This window comes from Stomoxys calcitrans, chromosome 1 (genome assembly GCF_963082655.1).
Source record: "Stomoxys calcitrans chromosome 1, idStoCalc2.1, whole genome shotgun sequence".
NCBI classification, from domain to species: Eukaryota; Metazoa; Arthropoda; class Insecta; order Diptera; family Muscidae; genus Stomoxys; species Stomoxys calcitrans.
This window is the reverse complement of record NC_081552.1, coordinates 205378041-205404386: the sequence shown is the minus strand read 5'-3', so window position 1 is coordinate 205404386 and position 26346 is coordinate 205378041. Positions and strand designations below refer to the sequence as shown.

At 39.3% G+C, this 26346-nt stretch overlaps 2 protein-coding genes across 2 annotated transcripts; both read right to left on the bottom strand.

Annotated features, from left to right (window-relative positions):
- Positions 1-7499: 7499 nt before the first annotated feature.
- LOC106090045 (uncharacterized) lies at positions 7500-9251 on the bottom strand. The gene has a single exon (XM_013256092.2). It carries the CDS (start codon positions 9249-9251, stop codon positions 7500-7502), a length of 1752 nt encoding a protein of 583 aa, XP_013111546.2.
- A 12339-nt stretch (positions 9252-21590) lies between these two features.
- LOC106090044 (uncharacterized) lies at positions 21591-23420 on the bottom strand. Its single transcript, XM_013256091.2, has one exon. It carries the CDS (start codon positions 23418-23420, stop codon positions 21591-21593), a length of 1830 nt encoding a protein of 609 aa, XP_013111545.2.
- Between the last annotated feature and the right edge of the window lie 2926 nt (positions 23421-26346).

Below are 26346 nucleotides of genomic sequence, written 5' to 3'. Positions count from 1 at the left end.
CTGAGGGGCCTCCCCACCCCCAAAACGCCCCACACGGACATGTTTACCGATTGAGACTATATGGGTATTAAACGAAATTCACGTAATGACAGCCGCAGACAATCAGCGGTATCGAGAGGAGAGTCTCATTGAGCTCCAAAACAAAAAACAACACCAAACTGTCATGCATGACGTCCTGGAATATATTGTATTCAAATGAAAGGATGTGTCAGAGTGCAATCCCCCTCCCCCTATCCTACCCAAAAAGAAAAGGAATTCAAATTAATATATGAAGGCCGATCAGGATAGAAAAGTACAGCAATAAAAGATCTTTGGTAGCAGAATAGTCAATTTGTGATAGACGCAGGAGGACCTGTGGATCTCTAAAAATGTTGTATTCCAAGTGGTAGCTTTGAAATGTGGTTTTGAATGTAGATAACGAAAAACAAAAGAAACAAAAAAAAAAAATAATTCGTGTGAATCAGAATGAGATTTGTTGCCCTTAATATATTGATCGCCTCCTTGTAAATGCCTGAAATTATGGGGCTCAAACAGCATCGTGCTCTAGCACAATACTGATATTATTTCAGTGTCCGGCCCCTAAACTTCCTTCAAACCGGCTAATAATAAATAATAGGTATTTGATAGTAGAAATCGAATTTGATATCCAATTTGGAGGCCAAGTGTTTAGGGGTAGACTCACCCCATAAACGCCCCCTAAACCAACTGCAATTACGGCTCAAATAATAGGAATTTAACAGTAGAGCATGATGCTGATGTATTTGCAGGGCTAAGTGCGTGGGTGACCGCCCTACCCTACTTACCCCTCAAACTGGACATATTTGTGAAGTATGACAAAAAGGGGCTATAATTTGATACCATTTTTATGGCCAATTGTTTCAGGGACGACTCATGTCCTAAACTCCCCCTAAACCGCACATATATACGGACTATAGCAATATGTGGCTCATATGTGGTTTTTGGGACTAGAGTATGAATCCGATATCCACTTTCGGGCAAAGGGTTTAGCTACTTCGATACACCACCAAAGCCAAGAGAATGAAGTAGATCTAGCATCCAAACTTTAATGGGCGGACCCTACCCTTACCCTATTTGCAAGAGGGCCAGATCTCGGAGATGGATGGGGCGAAATATGCGAAAAATGTTAATATTAGGCTCAAATGAAAGAAATTTGGGAGAAGATCACAAATATGATATCCTCATTAGGACGAAATATCTGAAGGGCCGAACCAGCACCCCCAAACAGAACTTTTTCCAGACTTTGCCAGTATAGGGCTCAGATAAAATAAGAGAGTGAAAGAAGGCGTAGCGGAGCGGGCCCTGTCCAGCTAGTCATATATTTGAAAATGAATTTGTATTTGTTAGTTTGTTTGCATGTATGTTCCGTATCGACCCAAAAACGGATAAACCGATTTTCTTGAAATTTTCGCAGATGGTGCATTATGGACCCGTGGTGGCCCCTCCCCCTTTAATTAATTTTCAGAAATGCCATATCTCGGAGATGGGTAGTGCGATTTTAGCGAAAATTTGTGTGCTCTCTCATAGTAACCTAAAAACAAAAATTTGATATCCGAATTTTGGATGGGGAACATAGGGGTGGCCGCCCCACCCGCAAAACCTATCAAATATATATATCTACCAATCACGACAATATAGGATTTAAATGAATGGTATTTAAGAGTAGCAAATGTAACTGATATGCAATTGGGGGACAAAGAGTTTGGGGGACTACCTCAACCCCCAAAACACCGCTAAATCGGACATATTTACCGACTATGGCAATATGGGACTAAAATGAGAGGTTTTTGCAAGTAGAATACGAATCTGATATCTGGGGGCCCATCCCTTCTGGGTGTCCATCCCTTCCAAAACACCCCCGATCGGGGTTTATTTACAGACCACTGGCAATAGGGGGCTCAATACGAATCTGATATTCAAATGTGGGACCAAGTGGTTGGGGGCCGCCCCTCCGTAACAACACTTCCAAGGAGGACAAATTTACGCCCATAGCAATATGGAGCTCAAATAAAAGGTCTTTGGTAGTAAATCACGAATCTGGGCCAAGTTAGTGAGTGACCACCCCTTCCCCAAAACACCCCACAAACCGGTCATGTTTGCCGACTATGGAAATATGGGGCTCAAATGAAAGGTAGTTGGGAGTAGATTACGAATCTGAAATCAACATTCGAGACCAACTGTCTAGGGGACTACCCCAAATAGGACGTTTTTGCTCACCAAGACAATTTGAGGTTTCAACACAGTGGAGCTTGATATTGATAGTATTTATGGCCCATACCGGAAACCGCACATATTTGCTGACATTTGCAATAAGGGGTTCAAATGAAAGATATTTGGGATTAGAAAATCAATTTGATATCCAGTTTCGAGAGTAGAGTACGACGCTGATATATTTTCAGGGCTGTCTTGGGGACCTCCTACCCCCATAACAACCCCCATATTGGACGTATTTGCTTTCCATGACAATTTGGGACTCAAAGTGAGTGGAGCTCGATACTGATTGTTTTTAGGGCCCATACATATACCGGACTAATGTACTGACTTTTGTAAAAAGGAGTTGAAATGAAAGGAATTTAAAATTAGAAAACGAATTTGATATCCAGTTTTGAGGCCAATGGCAATGATATTTGAGAATAGAGCACGATGCTAATATATTTTCAGGGCTAAGTGCTTGGGGGACCATCCCACTCCCCAAAAACCCCTAAACCGGACATATTTAACGACCATGTCAATGTGGGGCTCAAATGAAAGGTATTGGGGAGTAGAGCACGAAATTGATACCCACTTTCGGAACATATTTTCTGGGGGTCCACCCCTTCCCCAAAACATTTACAGATCATGACAATATGGTGCCCAAATTAAAGGTATTTGGGAGCACAAATTCCCAAATTCTTCAAACCAAGAGTTTGAAGTAGATCTAAGATCCAATCTTTAATGGGCGGACCCTCCCCTTACCCTGTTTTCAAAAGCGCCAAATCTCGGAAATGGATGAGGCGATTTACGCCCCATAACTCAAAAACAGAAATTTGCTGTACTCATTTAAGGTGGGAAGTCTAGGGCGGCCGCCCTACCTCCGAAGCCTACCAAATGGAAATTTAATCCAATAATGACAATATTAGGCTCTAATGAAAGATATTTGAGACTAGAGCACGAATCTGATACATGGGGTACCAGCTCACCCCAAAAACATTATAAGGCTGCAATGAAAGAAATTTGGGAATAGAGCAACAGTAGGATATCCACATTGGGGTGAAATATCTGAAAGGCCGTACCAGCACCTCCAAGCAGGACTTTTTTCCTCATCGGCACAGTATGGCGCTCAGATAAAATAAGAGAGTGAAAGAAGGCGCAGCGGAGCGGGCACTGTCCAGCTAGTTTGATCATAAAAAAGGGCTAAACTTTGTATTGCTTAACGATTAGATTTTTTGTGCAGACACCTACGGATGATTTCGATTCTGTAAACAATTTTGCATATAACAAATATGTCGCTCGAACTCTCTCATAGTGTTACGCAAAATTTCAGTCAAATCGGAGGAGAATTGCGCCCTCTAGAGGCTCAAGAAGTCAAGACCCTAAATCGGTTTATATGGCAGCTATATCAAAACATGGACCGATTTGGCCCATTTACAATCCCAACCGACCTACACTAATAAAAAGTGTTTGTGCAAAATTTCCTTCGAAAGTTAGCGTGCTTTCGACAGACAGACAGACGGGGATGGCTAGATCGACTGAAAATGACATAACGATCAAGATTATATAACTTTATGGGGTCTCAGATGCATATTTCGAGGTGTTACAAACAGAATGACGAAATTAGTATGCCCCCATCCAATGGTGGAGGGCATAAAAATTTCATAACTACAGGTCATATGCAGTAGTTGGCTTTTATAAAAGCGAGTTTGTGGTCACATTATGGCCACACGTCTGAATAAATTTTTTCAGAGATATGCAAAATGTATATGAAAATTAGTTTTCCGAAAAGAAAAACCATGAAAATGAGAAATTTATTTTCAATAAAAGAAGTAGAGGAAACAGAAACACAGCAAATAGTTGTTGCTTTTTACTTAATAATCCGTTATTTGTTTGAATGCAAAGTCATAGGTGGGGACTATTAGCGGTGAGAGTGCGAGAAGTGACTGGTATGTGAGAGAGAAAGAGTATGTGAAAAAGGTAACTATTGAGGTGTGGGTGTGTGGTGATGTGATGCGTGTGGCCCTACTTCGTGTTCTTTGGCATGAAGATCAGTCAGTAGCTTAAGTTGCGGCTATGGACAGTGACGTTTGCGGTTTAATATGTTGACAACGGCTACATACAACTTTGGCAACGCACTTATTTAAACATTGAAGTAAACATTAAAAGGAGTCAAAGTAACCAATGGTATGGCCACACTATGAATTAAATAGTTGATGGAGATTTAAAACAAGTAAAGGAAAGAGGGTGCAGTATTTTTACATACATTGTGTAATTAGTCCCATATGTTGTAAGGTAAAAAATAAATACTTATTTGTATTCAGATAGTTTAAAATGGTCATGTGATGAAAATAGTGCACTTAATATATCAATATCAGAAGGGGGTAGTGTGAGGGATTGTCCAGCCACTGAACAACCCTAAGTGGCATGTAGCGCGATTTGGTAATATGGGATCTCAAATGGAAGGCAGAACGAATCTGACATAAAAATATGACGTCAAGTGTTCAGTGGTCATCCTTTTTCCTGAATCTACCTATCATAACAATGAGGGTTTTTCAAGTGGAGTACGAATCTGGGTCTCATATTCAAAATATTCGAGAACAAAGTAGGAATTTGACATCGACATCTTAGACCAACAATCTCAAGGACCACCAAACATGTAATGTTATCGATTTAAAAAAAGCTGGGTCTAAATGGGTTTTAGGATAAAAGTACGATTCGTGTTCTGCGCCAAAAACTCTTTTCTTCGAAACCCATATTGTCACGATAGGTCAATATATCTATTGGGGGGGAGGCGGGGAGGTTGGAGGGGTTGGGTTTGTTCGCAGTGCGTCTGTGGGGCAATGCAAATATTGTTACGCTCGGGTAATATGACCGATTTAACTCGTTTTAACTTGTTTGATATCTAAAGAGGGCGGACCCTCCCCCCTTACCACGAAAATACAACCCAAAATCAAAAGTGGACCGATCGGGACAATATAGGTATCAAATGAATATTATTGGAGAGTAGAATACGAATATGATATTAAAATGTGAGTCTAAGTACCCATCGGGCCGTCCCAACACCAGAACCCCCCCCAAACAGACATATTGGACCTTCCTTTCAATATGGGGACCAAATGAAAGGTATTCGGGAGTAGATTTCGAATCGGCATATAAAATCAGATCGAAGTATAGGGGGTCATGCCACCCCTCAAAAACGCTTGGCTTAACCGTTTTTCTTAAAATTTTCTTAGATTGTGTACGATTGTCCAGAAGGCTATACAATTTTTAGATAAGGGTGGAGGCGGGCCCTCCTCCTTACCCCAAAAACGCCACTCATATCCGAAAGTAGCCCGATGGGCACAATAAGGGTATTAAATGAAAGGTATTGGAGACCAGAAAACGAATATAGTATTAAAATTCGGGTCTAAGCAACCAGTCCCCCCGAGAAAGGGCAAATTCCCGCACATAAATGAGTGCTTTTCGATTCAAGTTTAAACTCAATTATAAGGGACCTTTTTTATAGCCAAGTCCGAACGGCGTCCCGCAGTGCGACACCTCTTTGGGGAAAATTTTTTAAATGACCATGCATGGCATTGTACCTCGCAAATGTCGCCAACATTAAGAAGGGATAAACACCGTCTTGTCCGATGTTCTCGCCAGGATTTGAACGCGTTCAGCGTCATAGGCTACAATGGCACGAATTCGATATCCGCATTCAGGGCGATGGGGACACCCCAAAGAGGTGTCGCACTGCGGGACGCCGTTCGGACTCGGCTATAAAAAGATATTAGAGAGTTAAAGAAAGCGCAGCGGAGTGGGCCCGGTTCGGCAAGTAATCCGATCAGAACCATATTCAGGTCGAATGTCAGGAGTCTTAAAATAATTCACAGTTTCAAATTTCAGCGAAATTGGTCGTCATACCCTAAATTGGCAGATCGGTCTATATGGCAACTGTATCTAAATAAAGTCCGGGCGCAATTCTCATCCGATTCGACTGAAATTTTGCACGTAGAGTTTTCGTATCATTTCCAACAACTGTTTACTTTTTATTATTGTAGGTCGGTTGGGCTTGTAAATGGGCCAAATCGGTCCATGTTTTGATATAGCTGCCATATAAACCGATCTTGGGTCTAGACTTTTTGAGCCTCTAGAGGGCGCAATTTTTATCCTATGTGAATGAAATTTTGCACGTAGTGTTTTGTTATCACTTGAAACAACTGTGTTAAGTATGACTCAAATCGGTTCATAATCTGGTATAGCTGTCATATAAACCGATCTGGGATCTTGACATCTTGAGCCACTAGAGGGCGCAATTCTCATCGGATTTGGCTGAAATTTTTCATGAGGTGTTTTGTTATCACTTCCAACAACTGTGTTAAGTATGACTCAAATCGGTTCATAATCTGGTATAGCTGTCATATAAACCGATCTGGGATTTTGACTTCTTGAGCCTCTAGAGCGTGCAATTCTCATCGGATTTGGCTGAAATTTTTCATAAGGTGTTTTGTTATGTCTTCCAATAACTGTGCTAAGTATGGCGCAAATCGGAACAAAACCTGATATAGCTGTCATATAAACCGATCTGGGATTTTGACTTCTTGAGCCTCTAAAGGGCACAATTCTCATCCGATTGGGCAGAAATTTTGTACAACGGCTTCTCTCATAACCTTCAACATACGTGTCTATTATGGTCTAAATCAATCAATAGCTTGATACAGCTCCCATATAAACCTATCTCCCAATTTTGCTTCTTGAGGCCCTACAAGGCGCAATTCTTATCCGAATCAACTGAAATATTACACAATGACTTCTACAATGTGCAGCATTCATTTACCGTTCGAATCGGACTAACACTTAATATGGAGCTATATTAAGTGTTAGTCCGATTCGAACGGTAAATGAATGCATAATAGCATAACAGTTCTTATTTAATATTTTTTGTTTGCCTATAAAGAGATACCGCTCATAGAACTCGACAAATGCGATCCATGGTGGATGGGTATATAAGATTCGGCCCGGCCGAACTTAGCACTCTCTTACTTGTTAATATCAAATTCGTATTCTACTCCCGAATACCTTGCATTTGAGTCCCAAATTGTCCCGACCCGTCAAGCTTTTGGGTTAAAGGGGAGGGTCCGCCCCCTTGAGATATCAAAAATCGATTGCTCCTTCTGGACCAATCCTACACAATCTGTGAAACCTTCAATTTTTTTTTTATAGGTAGTATCTTAAAAGTTAGTTTCATTAAAAAGCATACACATATCTTAGAGGTTGTTTAAATATTTTTGAAAACAAGTTTAAAATTTTTAAATAATACTGCTCTTACAGCAACAAAGTTCACACATAAACGTAAAAGATCCCGTAAACATTCCAATAATCCAAATAACAAAACCATATTGCAAATAGGCCATGGACATGGAACGATTTGTTATGGGATCCTGGAGGAATTTAAGAGACGAGCTTATCACACCATCCCATTGGCTGTCCATCTTAAATTTGTTCACGATTCCACTGTCCTTCAGATAGGATAAGTAGCGATTGAAGAACTCAATAAAGGGTGAACGATGCGGCATCGTTATGGTATAGAGCAAGGTGTACATAGGCTCAGGTATATATTTAGCCAAGGGCTTCCTCATATACAGCTGCTGGAAAAACAAATAATCGATGACGTCATCGCCACCCATGTAAATATTCATCAGTTGCAATTTCTGACGATTAACGAAGAATTCGGTATCATTTCCCACAAACATGCGATCATAGACGATGGACGGCATGTTTTCTAGGGCCAAAAACTGATCGTAGTCCAAACCGAACACATGGATGCCTAACTTAGTTAGTCTTATGTCATTCAAGGTCTTCAACTCGGGCTCATATATGCGCAATGTATACATGCTGGAGAGGTTGCAGACATAGCTGTTGGTCAGAAATAATCCAACGATAAGAAACAGCAGGTGCAGCATAAAATTGAAAAGTGTCTTGCCCACGAAAACTTCATCGTATATAAAAATTATGATCTTGAAGGCATGAAAAAGCGAATCGACTAAGTTTCCTTTTCCATACTTGCGATAATTGACAACAACAATAAATAGGAAAAGGATTAAGAGCAGCAAGGCCACCATCATCCACATATAAGGATTAAAGCAAACTAATAGATATAGACTTTGTTTGATCTCCTTGCTGGCGGGGACTATAAAATAGTTTTTCCCCAAGTGAAAAGCATCGCTTCTTTCGTACATTTCACTAGCAATCATTTGCGTTGGTATGAAATGAAATCCTCCATTTCTCACCTTGTCATTGGCATGTTCACGGTTCAGTCCCATGCTCCAAATGTCTAAGAATTCAAACTCCATGCTGCCATTGTAGTTCTTTATGAATGCCTCTACTATTTTGTAGTAGATGCCCGTCCTTATCAGACTACCTTTGCGATTGCGGTAGCTAAAGCAGCGTGGTGGAAACTCCATGAAGGGTATCTTAAATAGGTACTGCTGAAAATTGCGTATTTGCCAAAGCTTTTGAAAATCCCAAAGGTTTGCCACCGAATGCACTTGAATGCTGGGATAGGGCGTGTAGGTGTAGGTGGCATTGCGCCAATGCAGCAACACTGAGCCATGACCTTGTTGCCAAAATCTGTGGAAAATATAGGGCAATTCGTTGTTTGCATCCTTCGCACCTTCCCCATGAAAGTCCACAATAATTTTGGTATAATGACGACGCCACAGCAACTTATCCATGAGCTTAAGAGTAAGATTCAGATGCATCACATCCATGCGAACTATGCTTAGAATTTCCATATTGAAGAGCTTATACAAATTACTGGTTGTCGCATCCAAATGGGTTATTAGTATCTTCGGAACTTTACTTTCTAAAGATTTTTCCTGAAACTCCCATGTGTGCTCGTTGCCAGTCAAATCAATCATCAAATTAGTTTGAAATCCATATTCCGCATTCAAGTGTTGCATAATATCCTCAATGTAAAGTGCATGGCACATCATATGATTATGAAGGAAAAATAGGATAAGTGCAAGGCTTGTTGGATGGCGTTTTGTTTTACCATTCATGGCTGCTCTCAAGAAAAGACTAACATCTCACATTGGTCATAGCATGACTTTATGTCTGGTCATATGATGATAGGTTTAAAGCACAATTAAACCCTTTAATTATTTGATATTCCGTATTTGTAGAATTTCCCCAGGGTATGCACTCATAACAATGTTGCTAGTCAAATGTTACCACTTGTGCTCTTCAATGATTTTGTCTTAGGCTGTGCCCATCCATCCACCTCACCGCTACGTGTGATAGTATAGTGGCAGACTGCAATCGGACTCACTTAGACAAATTAATTTACTATGGTTTACTAAGTCTTCTATTATCTACCATTGAATCCGAATTTGCTACACTGCTGACATAGTTGCAGCCATATTCGTGTCTCGTATGTCCATTTGTCTGTTCCGGGCTATAGAGGACTGTCCCACTTCACTGTGGTGCAAAGTCGAATAATTCTCATCTGAGACTTCAGAGTAATGGTGAAAGCAGATCATTAAATGAATTGAATTATACCAACTATTCGAGATCAAGTACAATATTGAGAATATTAGATATGATGCTGATTATCTTATCAGGATGGGGGATTATCTTTTCAGTAATCCCAACAGCTTTTATAAGTTTGTGCATTCAAAGAGTATGGTTCGGGAGTTCTCTAGTTGCATGAAGCTTGAGTGTAGACAATCGTCAGATGATTCGGAGATATGCGACATGTTCGCAGACGTTTTCCAATGCAGCTATACCAAGTTATCTTTCAGTTCCAGCTATGCTAATGACATTAAAAAGGTTGAATTATTTCCAACGGATTAGTTCTACTGAGGATGAGGTGCTAATTTGTTTGAAATCATTGAAGAGTTCCAAGACACCAAGACGTCGGATGGGGTAACGACAAATACGGCCATATTCAACGATTCGCTATCTACAGGATATTTTCCTCATTACTGGCGATCATATACCTTTACAGGAGTATTGCGAAATTGATTGCAATAACAAAGCTCTTCGAACTGTTGGTTTCACGAAGAACATCCCATTTCTTCACAGCAATTATATCATCCTACCAAGACCGCCTTGTTAGGGGGAGGTCGACTTTGACCAAACTATTGAAAGTGACGCGTCATGCATATGATGGATGTAATCAAGGCAGTGAAGCGATTAGTATGGAAGGAAAACAAGTAAAAGCGTGCTAAGTGTGGCCGTGCTGAATATTGGGAACCCACCATCATGGATTCTGCTAAAATATGAAAGCTATATTTAGTTATAGACCGAATTGGATCGTACTTGGCGCAGTTGTTGAGAGACTATATGCAAAATTTCAGCCAAATTAGACACAATTTTTGGCTTCCATGGGCTCAAGAAGTCAAATCGGGAGATCGGTTTATATCAGGTTATAGACCGATTTGGACCATATTTGGCATGAATGTCAAAATTCATAACAGAACACTTTGTGCAAAATTTCAGCCAAAGCGGACACAAATTGTGGCTCCCATGGGCTCGAGAAGTAAAATCGGCAGATCGGTTCAAATGGGAGCTATAACAGGTTATAGACCGATTTGGACCATACTTGGCACAGTTGTTAAGAGTCATAACAGAAAACCACACGCAAAATTTCAGCCAAATCGGACACAAATTGTGGCTTCCATGGGCTCAAGAAGTCAAATCGGGAGATCGGTTTATACACGACCTATATCAGGGTTGTGACCGATTTTTTCCATATTTGGCACAGTTGTTAAAAGTCATAACAGAATACGATGTGCAAAATTCCAGCCAAATCGGACACATATTGTGGCTTCCATGGGCTCCAGATGTCAAATAGGGATATCGGCTTATATGGGGGCTATATCAGGTTATAGACTGATTTGGACCGTACTTGAGACGATTGTTAGAAGTAGTAACAGAACACCGCTTGCAAATTTTCAGCCAATTTGGACAAAAACTGTGGCTTGTGAGGACCCAAGAAGTCAAATCGGCAGATCGGTTTATATGGGGGCTATATCAGGTTATAGACTGATTTGGTCCGTACTTGTCACGGTTATTGGAAGTCGTAACAGAACACCGCTTGCAAAATTTCAGCCAAATTGGACAAAAACTGTGGCTTGTGAGGACTCAAGAATTCAAATCTGCAGATCGGTTTATATGGGGGCTATATCAGGTTATAGACTGATTTGAACCGTACTTGAGACAATTGTTAGAAGTCATAACGGATCACCGCTTGCAAAATTTCAGCCAAATTGGACAAAAACTTTTTTTTTTTTTTTTTTTTTTTTTTTATTTTTATTTTAATTGCAACTAGCTTTCAATAAGAAGCTAACAAGCAATTTTTTTCAAATTTAACATAATTATCATTGAAAATATGTAAATTTTATATAATCTATCTGAAAATTTATTTTACATTGGAAACAAAAAGAAAATAAATAAGTTTAAAGCTCATGATATTAAGAGATCATAGGGTTTAGTTCTATTCAGTCTACGTCTGGTACTTGGATCATTGAGATTAATGGCTTCTGGATTTACATGAAGGCGTAATCTGGCATCATGTTTCGTTGCTGCAATTGATATTTCCTCTGACACTGTGTTCATGCGGAGGTCTCTATGGAGATCACTGTTGCGAACATACCAAGGGGCGTTAACTATGCTCCTTAGTACTTTATTTTGAAAATTTTGAATCATGTAGATATATTTCTTATGCGTGCAACCCCATAGTTGGATGCCATATAGCCATATTGGTTTTAATTGTTGATTATATAAAAGTAATTTGTTTTGAATGGAAAGTTCAGATTTCCTGCCCATAAGATATTTGAGTTTTGACCATTTAATATTAAGTTCTTCGATTTTCTTCTTGACATGCGCTTTCCAGCGTAATTTCGAATCCAGGGTCATACCAAGATATTTCGCATTGTCCGAATAAGGGATACTGACTCCATTTATATGCACGGGGATGTTCCTGGTAGCTTTATTTGTAAAGTTTACATGAACCGACTTCGAATGGTTCAACTTTATTTGCCAAACAGAGGCCCAACGATTTATTTCATTAAGAGCTTGTTGCAATTTAGTGATTGCTTGCTCCTCTGTATCTGCCACAGTAAGTATAGCAGTATCATCCGCAAAAGTTGCAATGACTGAGTTTGGTGGTTCTGGCAAATCGCTAGTGTATAAAAGATATAGGACGGGACCTAGGATACTTCCTTGAGGCACACCTGTACCAATTTTCTTCATGTCTGAGTAGGAGTCATCCTGTTTAATTCTGAAGAATCTATCCGATAAGAATGATTTTAGAAATTCAACATATATTTCAGGCAACATCCTGCTTAATTTCCTTATAAGCCCGACATGGCATACTTTGTCAAAAGCCTGCGACACATCTAAGAATACAGCAGAACATATTTTTTTATCCTCAAAGCTTTGTTCAATAGTATTAGTTATGCGGTGTATCTGGTCAATAGTTGAATGGGAATTTCTAAAACCAAATTGATGGTCTGGTATGAGATTTTTTTCTGCAATAATGGGGTTTAAACGACTCAAAAACAGTTTTTCTAGCAGTTTGGATAACATTGGTAGTAGAGATATTGGTCTATATGAGGTTACCTCTGTTGTAGGTTTACCTGGTTTAGGTATCATACGGATTTCTGCAATTTTCCAAAAAGTTGGCATTCTTCTTAACTTGAAGCAGGAATTAAATAATTGGGTTATTTTAATGATGCAATTATATGTAAGATTTCTTAGTATTTCAGTATTTATTAAGTCGAAACCTGGACATTTCTTTAGCTGCATACGGCCTATTTCTGCATATACCTCACCAACTGTAACATTCTCGATGCTTTGTTCGAAATTTCCTATACCTTCATTACCATTAGTTGGAACTTCATTGTTATTGGAGAAAACGTTCTCCATGTGTTCTGAAAATATTTGCGCCTTTTCCATATTCGTTTTGGCCCATGATGAGTCATCTTTTCTTATTGGATAATTTCTTGGTACAGGCCTCTTAACTCCTTTTGTTGCTTTCCAAAGTGAATAGTCGGTACTTTTATCAGTTGTTAACGACAACAGATGTTGCCTAAGTTCCATATCTCTGAAAAGTTTGGTTTCTGCACTGAGTTCCTTAGTGATTTTATTTAAGAGTGTCTTGTATGACGGATGTCTAGTTTGCTGCCATTTCTTACGTATTTTGCGTTTCAGTTGAATTTTTTCTCTAATATATACCGGGTAGGTTTGTTCAGAAGCAGTACTTCGATAATCAGGAGTACTTTGCCATGCGGCTTTCTGAATAGTTGCAGTTAGTATTTCAACTTCATTTTCCAAATCGTCTACAGAGATTGGTGCTTCGACTTTCAAATCTGCATTCCACAAGATTAAATTGAAATATTGCCAGTCGGTAAATTTATTTATCAAAAAGGGTGGAGGCTCTTTTGTTAGTATTTTTTCAAAAAGTGTAAGGAAGATTGGAGAGTGGTCTGAGCTTAGATCAAAACCATTTTCTATTTTTATTCGGGACGTCGATATTTTTTTGACCAGAAAAAAGTCTATTAAGTCGGGAATTTTGTTTGTATCAGTTGGCCAATAGGTTGGTGTACCTGATGAGATTATTGAGCAACCAGTATCATTCGACGCTTTGAGTAGTTCTCTGCCTTTTGTAGTTGTTAATCGGGATCCCCAGTGAGTATGTTTGGCGTTAAAGTCGCCTCCAATAATGTGCCTGTCGTTGTGTTTTTCTATCAGCTGTTTATATTGTTCGTATTTAATTTGATGTTTCGGTGGACTGTAGAGAGCTGTTATGAGTAAATTTTCATTTTTAGTGAATATTTTTATTGTGGTAGCCTGAAATTCATCCGTTTTTATTTCCTCATCTTCTATATGCTTTATCGACTTCCTAACTATAACTGCGCTACCTCCTCTAGCAGTATTCGTTGGGTGAGTGGTATGATACACCTCGTAATTTTTGAATCTTATATATGATTGAGTAGTGAAATGGGTTTCTGATATTAGACAAACATCTATTTTCTCGTTGTTGAGCACGACTTCAAGCTCCCTTTGGTGTTTGTGGAGGCCATTGGCGTTCCATAACATAATCTTAAGCGGGTTATACATGTTTAGATACGTTTGATGTTTTCTCGAGATTAGCTAGTCTGATTTCAATAGTTTTAAAAAAGTTTTCTTGAGTACTAAGCCTACTGAGTATTTGTGACAGTATATTGTTTGGAGCTTCTGAAACGATATTTCCGGTGACACTCGCATATGATTGCGGGTTTTCATTGCTATTTCGTGGAATATTGGTGTATGGTATAGTACGCTTACTGGTTGATTGTAATTTCTTGTTTCTTAGCTTCTGCAACTCTTTGGCGACTTGACATCCTCGGTATGATGCGGGATGTTGTTCACCACAATTACAGCATTTTGGACGGTCTATTTCTTTATCGCATTCGTACGAATTATGTTTACCCGCACATTTGACACACCGTGGAGGTTTATTACAGTAATTTTTGGTGTGACCAAAACTTTGGCATTGTTTACATTGAGGAAGCACTCTTTGTTGTTTTATTTCCTCGATTTGAACAATGGAGTGGCAAATACTTCTTATTTTGAATATTTTTTGGATGTCTTCTTTGGAATCAAAAGATAAAACGAACATATTAAGAGGTTGTTTAGTTTTGAATTTAAGTTTATTTTGGGCATCAAGAACATTAAAACCTTGAGATTTGAGGTCATCAATTATTGATTCTTTATCGGTTGCATAGTGGAGATTTTTTACCATCACTTTAATTGGTCTCGTATTTTTATTTTCATAGCTATGCCAAGACACCCCGATTGAAAAGAGATGTTTTGTCAACTTTCTATAATCATCAGAATTAAATGTGTTCACTTTGTATGTTTCATTACTTAGCATTTTAATTAAAAACGAGCTTGTAATATTTTGTTTTAAATCATGATGAAACTTTATGTAGTCAGTAATGCCTGATACCATTATTGGCGGTGGGCGATATTTATCATCGTTTTTATTTTTATTATTTATATTATTTTTTGGCGAAATTTGATGTGCGTTGTCACTTTGCTGATTTTGGTGAGGAGAAACATCATTATTTAACTTTTTTCTTTTCTTTTTATTTTTTTGTAGAATCCACTCGGTTTCTCGAGCTAGTTCTTCCTCGTCAGTTTGGTAGTGTATGGTTTGATCTTCGCAAGGCTTGGAATTTGTACTTCCATTTGAATTATAACTTGAACTTGCACTCGTACATTGAACCATAGGCATTTGTTTTAATATTTTATTTTCTTCTTTTAACTGGGCACAGTATTGTTCCAAAGATTGGATACGCTGCATGAGCTCCGAATTGATTTTTTCTAATTCTTTCATTTTATTTACCCTAAATAGGGTTAAGCTGTTACGGGGAGAATCGAGAGAAGAAAACTCGTTGAAACTCATTTTTTGAAATTAACGACCGTAGCAGAGTCGATAACACCGTTTTGACTGGACTGACAATCAGCTGATTAGCAGATGCCGCCTTTTTTTTGATATGGTAACACTGTCGCTTCTATGCCAGTATTTGCTGAAGCAGAACAGATGTTTGTTGTTTGTATATAAATTTTTATTTGTATCTTCGTCTCTGTCGGTAGAGTTTCTCTTATATTAATTTTTGTGATTTGATAAGAATTAAAATGAATCTTTTTATTAATTAATTGTTCAATAATCCACGCGCACATTGCGAAACCTTCACTTGCACTAGCGCGGAGAATTCAGCGCCACCGAATAAAGGCAATATCAATATGCTGCGTATAGTTTAATGACTTCAAGAAGGGTTTGTTTACAAGCACTCGCACAGTATGTCCGTATGCGCCGAAGGTTAGTTTTAGTTTAGACAAAAACTGTGGCTTGTGAGGACTCAAGAAGTCACATCGGCAGATCGGTTCAAATGGGAGCTATATCAGGTTATAGACCAATTAAGACAGTACTTGGCTCTGTTATTGGAATTCGTAACAAAACACCGCTTGAAAATTTCAGCCAAATCGGACAAAAATTATGGCTTCCATGGGCTCAAGAAGTCAAATTGGGAGATCGGTGTATATGGAAGCTATATCAGGTTATAAACCGATTTAGAGCGTACTTGGCACAGTTCTAGATCGTCTCGACATTCTGATTCGATCTAGCCATGTCCGTCCGTCCTTCTTTCGAAAACACAATAGCGGTCGATCGCGTAAAGCTAGCCGCTTGAAATTTAGCACAGATACTTCTAATTGATGTAGGGCGGTGTGGATCGCAGGTGGGCCATATCGTTTCAGATTTAGATATAGCTCCCATATAAACCCACCTCACATTTTTTCAAAATCGAAAATTGTGAAAATTCTTCTGTTACTGTGAAATTAGAAAAGATACCTCAAACTTTTGTTTTTGGAAAATTGTGGTCGCTACTGGGTACAGGGACAGTAGTTAAAAAAGAATTCAGAAATTCTTTCACAAAGAACAAAATTAGAGACCAGCCTCTGCGAAAATTAAAAAAAAAAAAATTTTTGGTCAAAGAAGACTTAATGTAGATGCTTTTTAAGTGTACTTTTTATTAATTGTGTTAACTCTAATAGGAGATCTGTGAAGTACAATATTGGCATTTTTTTACAAAAAAAAAAAAAAAAAAAAAACTGGGAAAACCCCTCGAGTTCTCAAAACGCAAAGCAGATCCCCCAACTTTATAATATACTAGCTAGACCGGGCCCACTCCGCTGAGCCTTCTTTTACTTTATGTGGAACAAAAGTTTCCTTGGAATATGCATTTTCGACAATTAAAGAGCTTTTAGTGAAATTCCATGCTACGAAAATAGTATATCGCTTGACAAAGAGTTTAACAATATAAGTGCCTTAATCTGAATCCCATATGATCTTTGCTGGTCTATGAATTTAAGTTCTTCTTACATCCAGATGTACTTCATTCTTAAAATATTGGGTTGCCCAAAAAGTAATTGCGGATTTTTCATATAGTTGGCGTTGACAAATTTTTTCACAGTTTGTGACTCTGTAATTGTATTCTTTCTTCTGTCAGTTATCAGCTGTTACTTTTAGCTTGCTTTAGAAAAAAAGTGTATAAAAAAATTATATTTGATTAAACTTCATTCTAAGTTTTATTGAAAATGCATTTACTTTCTTTTAAAAAATCCGCAATTACTTTTTGGGCAACCCAATACTTTATTTCAGCCCGATATTCTCATGATGTCTCATTTAGGGGTGTTTTCGGGGGTGAGGTGCTCCTCCAGACACTTGGCCCTGAAAAATATCAGCATCGTGCTCTTCTCTCAAATATCATTCATCTAAACTCATTTTGCAATTGCTTTTGAGGGGAGTTTAAAGAATGAGACGTCCCCAAACACATGGCCCCAAGATTGGTTAACAATTTCTTTTTCTAATCTCAAGTACCTTCCATTCGAGCCACATATTGGCATGGTCGAAAAATGTTTACCCTTCAGGGGGTGTTTTGGGGAAGGGATGATGCCTTGAATCCATGGTCCTACATTAGGATATTAAATTCCCAATCTACTCCCAAATACCTTCATTTAAGCCCCTTATTGCGATGGTCACTAAAAAATTGCTGTTTGTGGGGTATTTTGGGAAAGGGGTAGACCCCCAGAACATTAGTCCCGAAAGTGGGTATCAATTGTTGCTCTAACCCCCAATTCCTTTCATTTAAGCCCAACATTGACATAGTCGGTAAATATACCCGATTCCGATTTAGGGGTGTTTTGGGGATTGGGGTGGTCCCCCAAACACTAAGCCCTGAAAATATATCAGCAACGTGCTTGAAGACCCAAATTGTCTTGGTGAGCAAATACGTCCTACTAGAGGGTTGTTATCGTGGTGGGACGTCCTCTAGACCGTTGGTACCGAATGTAGATGTCAGATTCATGGTCTACTCCCAAATACCCTTCATTTGAGCTCCATTTTTCCATAGTCAGCAAACATTTACGGTTTGTGGAGTGTTTTTGGGTATGGGGCGGCCACTCAGTGACTTGGCCTTAAAAATATATATCAGATTCGTGTTCTACTCAAAAATACCTCTTACTTGAGCCTCATATTGCAATATCAGCAAATACTTCCTTTTTGGGTGGTGTTATGGGGGTGAGGTGGCCCCATAGACACTTTTCCCGAGTATTGATATCAGATTCGTGCTTTACTTCCAAAGACCTTTCATTTGAGTCCCATATTGCCATGGTCGTAAATTTGTCTTCTTTCAGGTATGTTCGCGGGGATGGGTGGTCCCCCAAACACTTGGTCCCACATCTGGATATAAGATTCGTATTTCACACTCAAATATCTTTTATTTAAGCCCCATATTGCCATGGTCAGTAAATAAGTCCTGTTCGGGAGTGTTTCGGGGAAGGGGAGGACCCCCAGCAACTGTGTGCCAAATTTGGATAGCAGATTAGTATTTTACTCGCACATACCTTTCATTTGAGTCCCATATTGGCATGGTCGGTAAATATGTCCGATTGAGTTGGGGTGATCCCCCAAACACTTGGTCCGACAATTGGATATCAGATACGTTTTCTTATCTTAAATAGCTTTCATATGAGTTCCATATTGTCGTGATTGGTGTATATAGATATTTGGTAGGTAGGTACCCCTACGTACCCCATCCGAAATTTTGACACCAAATTTTTGTTTGTAAGTTGCTATAAGGGAGCACACAAAATTTCTCTTAAATCGCACCACCCATATCCGAGATCTGGCGTTTCGGCAAATTAGGGTAAGGGGGAGGGCCCACTCTCCCTTCCAAAAATTTAGTACCCTATTTTCACCACGGGATCATTATGCGCCAACAGTGAAAATTTCAAGAAAATCGGTTCAGGCGTTTCTGAGTCTATAAGGAGCACAGAAACAAACAAACAAACAAAAAAACACAAACAAACAATCAAACAAACAAACAAACAAGATTTCAAGAAGATTTTCTTGCCCTAAGTAATAACTAATTGCATTGCCCTAAGTAATAACTAATGGGATGGTGCAAAATTTTTTTGCTTTTTGGATTGAGGTCTCTACGGACATTTAACTAAACAAGTAAAAGCGTGCTAAGTTCGGCTGGGCCGAATCTTTTATACCCTCCACCATGGATCGCATTTGTCGAGTTTTTTTCCCGGCATCTCTTCTTAGGCAAAAAAGGATATAAGAAAAGATTTGCTCTGCTATTAGAGCGATATCAAGATATGGTCCGGTTTGGACCACAATTAAATTATATATTGGAGACCTATGTAAAATGTCAGCCAATTCGAATAAAAATTGCGCCCTTTGGGGGCTCAAGAAGTAAAATAGAGAGATCGATTTATATGGGAGCTGTATCAAGCTATAGACCGATTCAGACCATAATACACACGTATGTTGATGGTCATGAGAGAATCTGTCGTACAAAATTTCATGCAAATCGGATAATAATTGTGACCTCTAGAGGCTCAAGAAGTCAAAATCTCAGATCGGTTTATATGACAGCTATATCAGGTTATGAAGCGATTTGAACCTTATTTGACACAGTTGTTGAAAGTAAGAATAAAATACGTCATGCAAAATTTTAGCCAAGTCGGATAGGAACTGCGCCCTCTAGAAGCTCAAGTCAAGTCAAGACCCCAGATCTGTTTCTATGAGAGCTATATCAGGTTGTGAACCGATTTGAACCATACTTGGCATAGTTATTGGATATCATAACTAACACGTCGTGCAAAATTTCATTCTGATCGGATAAGAATTGCGCACTCTAGGGGCTCAAGAATTCAAGACCCCAGATCGGTTTATATGGCAGCTATATCAAAACATGGACCGATATGACCCATTTACAATATCAATAGACCTACACTAATAAGAAGTATTTGTGCAAAATTTCAAGCGGCTAGCTTTACTCCGGCTAGCTACTTTACAGACGGACAGACATGGCTAGATCGACATAAAATGTCGCGACGATCAAGAATATATATACTTTATGGGGTCTCAGACGAATATTTCGAGTAGTTACAAACAGAATGACGAAATTAGTATACCCCCCATCCTATGGTGGAGGGTATAAAAATGCCAATTTTGCAAATATCTTTCCCCAGAGTGGGCATTTTTGGGTGTTTTCCTCAAGAAATGTGGCCACAATTTGTACTCATTGTTTTAAAAAGATATTCATCTATAAACTTGTGAAAAATTAGAACGATATCTTTAGTAGTTTTGGTTTTATGGTATTTTAAATTTTATAGGTTTCCCAAAAGTAATTGCGGATTTTTTAAAAGAGAGTAAATGCATTTTTAATAAAACTTAGAACGAACTTTAATCAAATATACTTTTTTTGCACTTTTTTTCTAAAGCAAGCTAAAAGTAACAGCTGATAACTGACAGAAGAAAGAATGCAATTACAGAGTCACAAGCTGTGAAAAAATTTGTCAATGCCGACTCTATGAAAAATCCGCAATTACTTTTTGGGCAACCCAATAGCTTTATTTTTCACAAAAAATTGAATATCGGACCATAAAGGCGCTTTTGAAAGTCCAAACTAAATTTTGTAGGGCCGAGGTGACCAACTTCGAAGGCCCACCAATGGGCCCCCTGGGACTTTTAGGGCCCTGAATTTTAGCATATAGCTAGATATTTTAGCTGGATAACTGCTATAACCATGTAAAATTTCATCAAGATATCTCTATCCGTTCCAAAATGGCAGACTTATTTCCACTTATTTTTGTACGCATCCCACTGTGTGACGGTTCAATTTTGTAGAACAAAATATTGGTCTTTTTGGCAGCTATATCCAAATATAGACCGATCTGAACCATGTAGAACACGGATGTCGAAAAACTTCACATAAGTCACTGTCCCAAATTTCAGCAAAATCGGACAAAAAATGTGGCTTTTATGGGCCTAAGACCTTAAATCGTCAGATTAGTCTATATGGCAGCTACATCAAAATATGGAAAGATCTGGGCAAAACTGAAGAAGGATGTTGAGTGGACAAACACAACACACTGTCCCAAATTTCAGCGAAATCGGACAGTAAAAGTGCCTTTTATGGGCTCAAGTCCTTGAATCAAGAGATCGGTCTATATGGCAGCTATGTCCAAATCTGGACCGATTTGTGCCAAATTAAAGTAGGATACACAAAAACTCTGATAATAAATGTGGCTTTTATGGGCCTAAGTTCTTAAATCGGAGGATGGGTCAATATGGGGGCTATATATAGATAAAGTCCGATATGGCTTATCTTCGAACTTCACCTGCCTAAGGAGCATTCTCATATGAACTACCCAAACGGAGAATGATTTAGTATAGCCACTACAAAGCAAGATATTAACCTTAGCAAGGCATCCACTCATTTATTATTAAAAATTTTATTATTTTCATCAAAAGTTTATCTGTATTGTGTAAACTAATTAGTAAATTGAATACGTTTATCTGGGTGTGCTCCTCGGACAGTTTTCTTTAGAGTCTTCTGATCAATTTTCCCATATTTCTTAAACCACATAAGCTCGCCAATAAAGGCTATGAATGCCGAAGAAACACCAATTAGCCATATGACAAAAGCATACTGCAGATATTCCGTTGATAAAGATCGATTGACTTCGGTGTCCTGAAAGAAATGAATATTCGAGCCCAACACACCGTCCCATTGGCTGTCCGTTCTAAACTTGTTCAAAATTCCACTGTCCTTCAGATAGGACAAATAGCGATTGAAGAACTCAAGGAAGGGTGAGCGATGGGGTATTATTATAGTACTGGGATTGGTGTTCATGGGCTCGGGAATATATTCGGCGAAGGGCTTTCTCATGTACAGCTGCTGGAATAGCAGATATTCAACAATGTCAGCACCGCTGGCGAACATGGTGACAAAATTCAAGGTCTGGCGATTCCAATAAAACTCGGTATTGTTGCCAGCAAACATGCGTTCATAGACCACAGCGGGCATATTCTCCACAGCCATGTACTGATCGTAGTCCAAAGAATGCACATGGATGCGCAATTTAGTGCGTTCTATGTCCTTGAGGGTGGTCAAACCGGGTTCATAAATACGCGAGGTATACATGCTGGACAGATTGCAAACATAGCTATTGGTAAGAAACAGGCCAATGACCAGGAACAGCAGGTCCAGCATATAATTGAAGAATGTCCTGCCTGGGAATATTTCATCGTTCATGAAGATTATGATCCTAAAGGCATTGAAAAATGATTCCAAATATTCATGTTTGCCATGCTTGCGATGGTCGATAACAACTAGGAGCAAAAACAGTATGGCCAAGAGAATGGCTATCATCAACCACATGTGCGGATGGAAGGATAGAAACAGATAAAGGCTCTGTTTGATCTCCTTGCCTGCGGGCACCATGAAATAGAATTTTCCAAAATGAAAGGCATCGCTGCTCTCATAGTTCTCATTGCGCGCCAACAGAGTGGTAATGAATCTATAGCCCTTATGGGTGACCAGATCATTGGTGGTTTCGCGGTTCAAGCTTGTGCTCCAGGGGTCGAAGAATTCATGCCTAATGCTGCCATTGTAATGCGTTATGAAGTTCTGCACTATTTTATAGTAAATACCCGATCTTATGAGTTGGCCTTTGCGATTGTAATAACTAAAGCAACGCGGTGGCAGCTCTATAAAAGGTATAAAAAATTCAAATTGTTGGAAATCTTGCTGTTGCTGCTCTGTAAAATCCCCAAAGCTATGCAACAACTGCACTTGAATGCTGGGATAGGGTGTATAGGTGTAGGTGGTATTGCGCCAATAGACCAGAACTGAGGTATGCCCCTGTAGCCAACATCTGTGGAAGAGATACAGCAAGTCCTTATTGACATCCAATGTTTCATCACCTTTGAACTGTATGATAATTTTGCTGAAATGCCGACGCCACAACAATTTTTCCATGATGGTTAAGGTTAGATTTAGATTTGTCATATCCAGTTGGACTATGGCAAGCATTTGCATATTGAACAGCTTGTAAAGGTTGTGTTTGGCCGCCTCAGGTTGGCTTATAAGGATTTTTGGAACATTAAGATCGCCAAGGTTTTCCATCAGGTCCATGCTCTGATTGCCCTTCAAATCAATGACAACATTCATTTGCAATTTATACTTCTCATTGAGTTTTTGAATGTCATCTTTTATGGTCATCACTGCTTTGGTGTATGCAACTTGACAACTGAGGCCAAACACTAATGTGAACAGGAAAACCCCTTTGGATGAAGAAGGTTTTGTTAAACTTATCATTGCCACTACTTTCGAAAGACTAAAATTATGTACACTCCTTATTGGAATCAAGACATTGAAGTGCCACGCCATTATGATAAAAATAGCCTATCCAACACCCTACAATTATTTTATATAATCCGTGAAGTGTTACGAGAAATTCCCTTGGGTATGACAATATTGATGATTAAACTGTCAAGTGGTAAGAAATAGGCTAAGGTAACGGCAATATAAGTATTTCATCAAAATTATTTTTGGGCAAAAAGGTGGAAACCCATACGCCAGAACATCTAAAACGCCTTACAGGATACAGAAGGCAACACACCATTCCAGCTAAAGCAGCCGCATTAACGGCATCAACTCTACCGTACGAAAGTTTATTAATAACATATTGGGTTGCCCAAAAAGTAATTGCGGATTTTTCATATAGTTGGCGTTGACAAATTTTTTCACAGCTTATAACTCTGTTATTGCATTCTTTCTTCTGTCAGTTATCAGCTATTACTTTTAGCTTGATTTAGAAAAAAAGTGTAAAAAAAGTATATTTGATTAAAATTCATTCTAAGTTTTATTAAAATTGCATTTACTTTCTTTTAAAAAATCCGCAATTACTTTTTGGGCAATCCAATACTTACTAAAAGATGCATTACGGCAGGCTTGGGATAAGTAGATCTTAAAAGATAACTCAGCGGAGGAGCACCTCAAGGAGGTGTACTGTCTCCTCTACTTTGGAATATAGCCATTAACATATATATTATTGTCTCTGAAAGAAAAAGACGTAAAAGTGGTCCCGTATGCTGATGACGTGGCAATTGTGTTTAAGGGAAAGTCTCCCAGCACTCTAAGAGATATACTTCAGGAAGCTCTACGTGCAACAGCAAAGTGGGCTACCTAAAATGGTCTGGGTATAAATCCATGCAGGACAAAAGTAGTTCTTTTCAGCAGCAGATACAAGTTGCCTACAGTGGAACCTGGCTCCTTGGGTGGAGAGAGAATGTTTCATTTACAGAAAGCGCAAAATACCTGGGGGTTTTGCTGGACAGGAAATTGGAAAGGGCTAGAAAGGCCACTCTTGCTCTATACACCTGCAAGAGAGCCATTGGCAAAAGTTGGGGGTTTAGGCCGCGTGTCTTGCATTGGGTATATACTGCAGTTGTAAGACCTATAATGCTATATGGTGTTGTGGTCTGGTGGACGGCGCTTAAAAAATCCACCTAATGCTCAATACTTCACCGGATCCCATCCCACCATCTGATGCACTGAATTTAATGCTACATCTAATGCCTCTGGACATTAAGGCTACCCAAATTGCAGCGACCATTGCCGTGAGGTTAAGGGAGATTTCTCATTGGTCATGTGGTGGCTACGGGCTACCTAAAGTGGTAAAGCAGCAGATACATGTTGCCAACAGTGGAATCTGGCTCCTTGGGTGGAGAGAGAATATTCCATTTATAGAAAGCGCAAAATACCTGGGTATTTTGCTGCACAGGAAATTGAAATTAAAATCTTATATTTTGGAAAGGGCAAGATAGGCAAATCTTGCCCTACAAACCTGCAAAAGAGCCATTGACAAAAGTTGGGATTTAGACCGCATAACATGCATTGGGTATACACTGCAGTTGTCGCACCTATAACTCTATATAGTGCTGTGCTCTGGTGGATGGCGCTTTAAAAATCCACCTACTGTTCAATACCCAACCGGATCCAAAGGATGGCTTGTTTGTGCATCACAGCCGCACTGAGGACCACACCATCTGATGCACTAAATTTAATGCTACATCTAATGCCTCTGGACATTAAGGCTACCCAAATTGCAGCGACCATTGCCGTGAGGTTAAGGGAGCTTTCTCAATGGCAATGAGGCGGCTACGGACACTGTGTTATCCTTGATACAATATCCGAAATTCCAGGCAGTGCGGATTACACCCTACCTGAACTGCTTTTTGATAAAATGTACTGTACCTCTATTCCTGATAGAAACGATTGGAACTACGATATCCCTGGTAACAGAAATTAAATAGACTTCTATACAGATGGTTCCAAACTAAATGACCAGGTGGGCTTTGGGGTGTACTCTAAAGATCTAGCACTGGTCATATCAAAAAGTTTACCCGACCACTGCAGTGTGTATCAAGCAGAAATCCTTGCAATTACGGAAGTGGTGAAATGGCTAAGATATAATGTCATTACGACGATTGGCATAAATATCTTCTCAGACAGCCAGGCAGCCCCGTTAAATCCCTGGAGAACGTGTTTCTGAACACAAAAACCGCCCTGGACTGTAGCAGATCTCTCAACGAGATGGCTGAAGAGTTCAAAATTCACATGTTCTGGGTGCCGGGCCACAGAGATATCGTAGGGGATTGAAAAGCGGAAGAGCTTGCGAGACTAGGAACTACCCCACACATTCCAGGGATACTGGAATCTGTGGGTATGCCTCTAGCGACATGGAAGCTAAGTTTTCAGGACCAGTCCCGAAGGACAACGATTGGTAGAAGGTCACAAAGAGGGGCCTGTGAGCATTCCAAAACTATGTGGTCTAATCTAGACTTGAAGAGGTCTACTGCTTTGCTGTCACTGGCTAGAACAGACGTCTCAGACATTGTGTCCGTCATGACAGGTCACTGTGTAATCGGAAAACATGCTGAAAGACTGAAGGTTGCCAGCAACGACTTTTGCCGAAGCTGTAGGGGCATCGAAGAACACCTTCTGTGGGTGTGTCCCGCACTAGCAGTAAGAAGGAGTTCCACTTTAGGTTTTTATTGCTTTGAGAATCTGTCTGATTTATGTGGACGTTGACATTCGCAAGTTATTGGGCTTTTTAAAGCTATCCGGATGGTTAAAAGTTAGGAACTAGAAGGCATTTTCCTTCTTCTGTTCCTTTGGTATCACAATGGACGAAAACGTCTAAGTGAATCTGATGGCAGACTGCTGTTTAAACCTAACC

Bases quoted from the DNA above. Each gene is read 5' to 3' on its own strand.
- LOC106090045 (XM_013256092.2), bottom strand. From the start codon at position 9,251: ATGAATGGTAAAACAAAACGCCATCCAACAAGCCTTGCACTTATCCTA.
- LOC106090044 (XM_013256091.2), bottom strand. From the start codon at position 23,420: ATGATAAGTTTAACAAAACCTTCTTCATCCAAAGGGGTTTTCCTGTTC.